Genomic DNA, 7,176 nt, shown 5'->3' on the forward strand with positions numbered 1-7,176 from the left:
TTTTGTTTGTGATTTTTTTTTCATTTCTCTTGTTTTTATAGGTTTTGTTTTTACTGAGACTTTATGTTTTTCTTCTTTATTTTGATGAGTAAGTTTGTTAACTGTCTTTGTGGTTACCTTGAAATTTATCCTTATCTTCCTAGATTTGAACTAGTCTATTATTACTTGGTATCGCCTTGCCTTCCTCTCCATTAGAAGGTTCTATACCTACACTGTTTATTCCCTTTTTTATTGTTCTGATGCTGTTGTCATCTACAGATTAACCTCTCTGGTTCCCTGTTGTAATTCCTTTGGTTTTGCATAGTCCTTAAGAGTTCATTTCCTAGGTTGGTATCTGGCTAGTACAATCCTGTATCCTGTATTCAGCCTGTGGTCTGATGTTTTTTGTTCTCACATCGAAGGACTCCCTTTAAAAAATCTTGTAAGTTTGGTTTGGTTTTTACATAGTCCCTTAATTTCTGTTCATCTGGAAATGACCTAATTTCACCGTCATATTTGAATGAGAGTTTTGCAGGATATATTATTCTTGGCTGGCAATTTTTTTCTCTCAAGGTTTTATATATGTCATCCCATTGCCTTCTTGCCTGCATGGTTTCTGCCAAATAATCCGATCTTAGTCTTATGGTTTCTCTTCTGTATGTGACTTTTTGTTTTCTTGAGCTGCTCTCAGGATTCTTTGTTTGTCTTTGGTTTTAGCAAGTGTGATTATGATATGCCTTGGTGATTTTCTTTTGGGGTCTATCCTATATGGGGTTCATTGAGCTTCTCGGATGGTCAGCTTTTCATCTTTCATGATGCTGGGGAAGTTTTCTGTCAGCAATTCTTCAATGATCCACTCTGTGTTTTCTGTTTTCTCCCCTTATTCTGGAATTCTGATCACTTGCAGATTTTTGCTTTTGATTGTATCTCACGTAATTCTCAGGTTTTCTTCATTTTTATTTGTTCTTTTTTCTGATTTTTCCTCAAACAGAGTTGTATCCAAGTGTTTGTCTTCACTTTCGCTGATCCTGTCTTCCATCGTTTCAAACCTGCTCCTCAGCCCTTCTATGACACTGTCCATTTCTGAAATCTTGTTGTTTATCTTTTGGATTTCTAATTGTTGTTTTTGTATGATTTCTAGTTGTGAATTTATTTTAGCATTTTATTCGTGTATTATTTCTTTGAGTTCTTTCATTTTTTTTGTCTGTATTTTGCATGGATTTGTCTGCCTTTTCCATTACTGTTATTTCCTCATTTTTGTCTGCTTTTTGCTTAAACTCTTGAATAATTCTGAATAGTAGAGATTTGAATTCCCTATCGGTTAGGTCTAGTGCCTTTTCTTCTACTGGAAGATCATCTGATTTTTGTAAATGTTTTGATATTTTCTGCTGTCTTCGGGCCACTCAGTGATTATTTTCCTCATTTACTGATTGTAGTTTTCTTTGTTTCATCCTGCTTTTTTGTATTATTTGGTTCTGTCTGAGCAGGCAGGCTGTGCGTTCTTCGTTGTTTGCTCATCTGTGGGCATGGTACTTTTCACCTCCTTCTCCAATGGGCAGGGTCAGTCACTCAGGTATGGTACAGCAGGGCAGGTCCAGCTGAAGGGGAGTTGCTGGGATGGGTTGTTTGTGGCACATACCAGGGCTGACAGTACAGACCAGGAATCAGTGCAGGGCAGGTTCCAGTAGGCTGTGCCTGTGGTGCTTGGGAGTGTGATGTTCAGAACATGGTGCAGGTAAGCAGGAAGGAGGGGGTAGATTGTGATGTGTGGAGCTAAGGTGGGTATGGGAAAGGTGAGAGAGAGGAGAGAGAAACAGGAGCCAAAAACATACACCCAAACAAAAAAGTGCTAAGGGATCTTGGTATTGGAGTGGAGAGATGAGAGACTGAGAAATGAGGAAAAACAAAAATGAAAAAAAAGAAAAAGGGTAAAAGAGAAAAATGAATAAATCAATAAACTGGAAATGAAGAAAGACAAAAAGAGTATAAGAGAGAGAAGAAAACAAAACAAAGAAACGGAAAAAAACCAAAAACAAAAAAAAAAAAGAAATGCCCCCAGGATGTCCCTGTGCATCTGCATAGAGTAAGGGAGTAGCTTCCAAGCCACGCAGTACTTCCTGGCTAGAAGGGGCTCCCAAGCGAAGAAAAGGAAAAGGAAACAAAGAAATCAAAACAGAACAAATCAGAGCAAACAAACAAACAGAAAATCCCCAGGGATCACACCAGCGTGGCAGCATGGGCTGGGAAGCAGTTTCACGGTCGAGTGGTGTTTTGTAGCCTTTCAGGAAGAAGCAAAGCTGGCTCATGGAGCCAGGTATTTGAGAGAAAGGAGGAGGTGGTGAAAGGTAAGGAAGAAATCTAAAGAAGTGGAAAAAAGCAACACCAGCAGCCAACAAAAGGCACTCAGTGAGTCAGCCACTGTCATTGGGTGGAATTTAAGTGACACCGGGGTGAAGCTGGTGCTTCCCGGCCAAGAGACTGTGGCTGTAGGAAGCAGAGGAGGCCGAGTGGTGCTGAAGAAGGGTAGGGGGTAGGAAAGCCTTTATCGCTGGTTATCAGTTGTTCTGTCTCCTGCTGGAAGCTCCATGAAGCTGCTTTCTCATACCCCCTGTTTGCTGATCTCCGATAGGAATCCAAGATGGCGGATCCATGCTGCGGTAGCTGATAGGGGACCTCTGCATCTATCTCTCCTGGCTTTCTGTTCTCGGTCAGTTTCTTATTCCAGTCGGTGCTTGGCTGAATTCTTTATCTCTTCATTTGATGCTTAGGGTTTCAGGATTGACGTGTGACTCTGTTTGACTTAGTTTTTCAGATCTTTGCTGCAGAGGGATGGTGTGGTGCCTCTGACTATAGCACCATGTTGCCTGGAAGTCCTGAATTTTATATTATGTGAATTATAGCTCAGGTTTTCAAAAGGGTTAATTTTATGGTCTGTGAATTATGTCTCATTTTTTATAAAAGTGAACAGACATTGAAGGCAAATCCTCTAGATTCATTTACTAGCTTGTGACCATAAGTAGTTTATTTAACCTTTTTGGGTCTAAGTTCCCTCATCCGTAAAATAAGGATAAGTGTAGTACCTACCTCATAGAGTTTTATGAGCTTTAAATGAGTTAATATATCTATAAAGCCCTTAGAACAGTGCTTCACACATTTTAAGTGCCAGTTAAGTATTAGCTATTTCATATAAAACTGATCCAAAGTCTCACGAACAATGTTTACCTTTTCTACCTACAATGCAGTCTTTTATTCTATTTTATTGGTTTTTAAAATGAGAGACAAAGAAATGCTGATCAAGACCCAGCCAGTTGATTTCACAACTCACTAGTGTCAGAAAAAAATATTCCACTGCTCCCTCAGCTAACTTGTGCTCGTCCTTCTGGGTTTAGCTTAAAGTTCCTTCCTCAGCAAAACCTTTCCTGATTCCCTTGGCTAGTTTAAGTTTCCCTATTGATACTCTCCTATCAGCAGCTTATACTTCTCTTTTGTAGCAGTCATCACGCTTGTAATGTTTTAATACCTGTCTTCCTCACTACATTATAAGCTTTGTGAGGGCAGGAATTTTGTCTGTTTATTTACTGCTGTATCCTTAGCATTTAGCAAAGTGCTTAACATGTAACAAGTGCTTAATACCTACTGTAAGTGTTGACTGATAGTTCAGGAGGAGCTGCAAAGAACAGGTGTCAGGAAGGTCTCAAGAAATGTAGCTGGAGTGCCTTGCTGGTGACTGAGTAACACCCTGCTAATGCTGCCTCTGCCCTCCTGAACTTAAAACTAGATAGGGTAATTCCCAGGAGACTTGAATTACATTTTATCCATAGGAAGAAAGACTTCACTGCTAACATAATTGCTAGTGTATGAATTAGAGACACCTGTTACTCTCTTGAGAGAAGACCTGGTGGTGCAGTGGTTAAGTGCTCGGCTGCAAACCAAAAGGTCAGTGGTTTGAACCCATCTTTCTGCAGGAGAAAGATGTGTCAGTCTGCTTCCATAAAGATTTACAGCCTTGGAAACCCTAGTGGGGGCAGTTCTGCTTTGTCCTTTAGGGTCGCTATGGGTCAGAATCCACTCGGTGGCAGTTGGTTTTTGTGGGTTTTGGTTACTCTCTGGACAACCTGTTAAATTGAGCTCTGGACCTTGCTGTGATATCCAAACCAAAAAACCCACTGCTATTGAGTCAATTCCAACTCGTAGCGACCCTAGAGGGTTTCCAAGGTTGTAAAGCTCTATGGAAGCAGATTGCCACATCTTTCTTCCGCAGAGCCACTGGGGGTTTCGAACCACAGACCTTTCGGTTAGCAGTTGATCGTTTCAACCACTGTGCTGCCAGGTTAGCGAATTAATGTAACTTGCATCACGGCTGCAGACTTTGCAGACATTTTGGTATTGCAGCACCTGGATTTGTTTCCTCAGTTTCTATCTGAGCAAAAGAGTTCTGCTCTTTGAAATGAGAGAAGTTTTGCAAGAGGCTATATCGCCTGTTTCTGCTTTTGTTTGATTTTGTGGGAAGGTGGCTGGAGCACAGGGAATGATTCTTGTCATTCTTCCAGCCTTTGAGCTAATGTTTTCATTTACTGCTTTGATAATGCTAAACTGGCAAGATCTAATACAGAAGCTATTTTGTAAACTGATCTTGTCACTAAGAAAAAAGTAATAAAAGTAGGCTCATTGCCTTTGATTAAATTTGTCAGTAAATTAAACCAATGTTTGTTTGTTTTTCTTTTTCTGAAATTAGAACATTTTCAAAGTATTGGGCATTGTATCCATTCTTTATCATAATGATATGATGTTTATTCACTAACAGAGCCTGTATTTGATAGAATGTCACAAATTCAAGGTTAGAGGAACAGGAAACTAGAACAACTCAATCAGTTTAAGAGAAGGCTAGCTACCAGTAATTCCACTATTTGTTCCTCAGCTTACTTTCTTCTCTTTTTCTCTCATTCCCTTTCTGTTTCTTCAGTCCATATTCTCCTTGCCTCACACTTAAACCACTTTCTACTCTGTGACGTCTATTATCTTTGAAAATTACGACTGAAATGTGTGGATTTTTTCCCCAAAATATGAGTACCCTGATCATGAGACTAAAGTGACCCAATCCCTGCTATAATGATTCCTGTGCAGCATGGGCCTTGGAAATGCTTACCTGTGCTGATGGTCACCAAAGTCTTTTTTAGGTCCTAGTTTGCTCAGTATTGAGACTTGTAATTGGTTTACTGGAGTTGTTTTAAAAATAGCAGTAATGAAAAGTGCTCTGTTTGAATTATTTCCACAGCTGGTATAAAGCTAATTACAGCATGGCTGAGAAGTTAGACTGGGGCCGAGGAATGGGCTGTGACTTTGTCAGGAAGAGCTGTAAATTCTGGATTGATCAGCAGAGACGAAAGTAAGAATGCATTCTTTACATTGTCTTTGATGACACAATTCATTTCTGATTTTATTCTTTATTCTGAGCCTAAAATGTCAACTGTTTTTTAAAATGTGGCCTGACTAGTTCAGTTAAACAATGTGTAGAAAACCATCTACAGGTGCTTGGTAATCATATCATAATAAGTAGTTGCAGTATTGTTTTTAATCACAAACTAAAGGAATCCACAATGCAGGTGTGAGTCATGAACATTTCCATTTAGTTTATAATTCATAAATATATTTATTTTGCAAAATGTTTGCATCTCTGTCATTCTTACTGTTTTCATCAGAGAGTGCACACATAAGCACAGACGCATCTGTTGATTCAGTATCAGAGAAATATAAAGGTACTTTTTGAATCGTGCTTCTCAAATATGGATGCATACCAGAATCACCTAGCAAGCTTTTTAAAAGTAGAGTATCCGATCACATGGTCTACTATGCCGGGAATGACAACTTGAAGAGAAATGGCATTGCATTCATCCTAAAAAAAAGTAAATTTCAAGATCTATCCTAAAGTACATTGCTGTCAGTGATAGGATAATATCCATACGCCTACAAAGAAGACCAGTTGATAAGACTATTATTCAAATTTACGTACCAATTACTGAGGCCAAAGATGAAGCAATTGAAGAATTTTACCAACTTCTGCAGTCTGAAGTTGATCGAACATGCAGTCAAGATGCACTGATAATTACTGGTGATTAGAACGCAAAAGTTGGAAACAAAGAAGAAGGATTGGTAGTTGGAAAATATGGCCCTGGAGATAGAAACAATACTGGAGATTGCATAATAGAATTTTGCAAGACTAGCGACTTCTTCATTGCAAATACCTTTTTTCACCAACATAAACAGCAAATATACACACGGACCTCACCAGATGGAATACACAGGAATCAAATCGACTATATCTGTGGAAAGAGACAATGGAAAAGTCAATATTGTAAGTCAGAACAAGGCCAGGGGCCGACTGTGGAACAGACCACCAATTACTCATATGCGAGCTCAAGCTGAAACTGAAGAAAATTAGAGCAAGTCCACGAGAGCCCAAGTATGACCTTGAGTATATGCCACCTGAATTTAGAGACCGTCTTAAGAATAGATTTGATGCACTGAACGCTAATGACCAAAGACCAGACGAGTTGTGGAATCGTATCAAGGACATCATACATGAAGAAAGCAAGAGGTCATTAAAAAGACAGGAGAGAAAGAAAAGAGCTAAACGGATGTCAGAAGAGACTCTGAAACTTACTCTTGAACGTTCAGTAGCTAAAGCAAAAGGAAAAAATGATGAAAGTAAAAGCTGAACAGAAGATTTCAAAGGGTGACTCAGGAAGACAAAGTAAAGTATTATGATGACATGTGCAAAGAGCTGGAGACAGAAAACCAAAAAAGAAGAACACACAGCATTTCTCAAGCTGAAAGAACTGAAGAAAAAATTCAAGCCTTGAGTTGCAATACTGAAGGATTGATTCTATGGGAAAAATATTAAACAACACAGGAAGCATCAAAAGAAGATGGAAGGAATATACAGAGTCACTAAGCTAAAAAGAATGGTCAATGTTCAGCCGTTTCAGGAGGTAACATATGATCAGGAACCGATGGTACTGAAGGAAGAAGTCCAAACTGCACTGAAGGCACTTGCAAAAAACAAGGCTCCGGGAATTGACAAAATATCAATTGAGATGTTTTCAACAAATGGACACAGCACTGGAAGTGCTCACTCATCTATGCCAAGAAATTTGGAAGACAGCTACCTGGCCAACTGACTGGAAGAGATCCATATTT

General features: G+C 39.3%; 1 protein-coding gene across 1 annotated transcript in view; it reads left to right on the plus strand.

Annotated features, from left to right (window-relative positions):
• Nucleotides 1-7,176, plus strand: part of LMLN (leishmanolysin like peptidase) — an 87,565-nt gene that overhangs the window by 53,849 nt on the left and 26,540 nt on the right. The window contains exon 7 of the mRNA XM_004373715.2: nt 5,255-5,365. Coding sequence (XP_004373772.1) covers nt 5,255-5,365 — 111 coding nt within the window. The remainder of the gene's footprint in view (nt 1-5,254; nt 5,366-7,176) is intronic.

Source organism: Trichechus manatus, unplaced genomic scaffold (genome assembly GCF_000243295.1).
Source record: "Trichechus manatus latirostris isolate Lorelei unplaced genomic scaffold, TriManLat1.0 scaffold00026, whole genome shotgun sequence".
Lineage (NCBI taxonomy): Eukaryota > Metazoa > Chordata > Mammalia > Sirenia > Trichechidae > Trichechus > Trichechus manatus.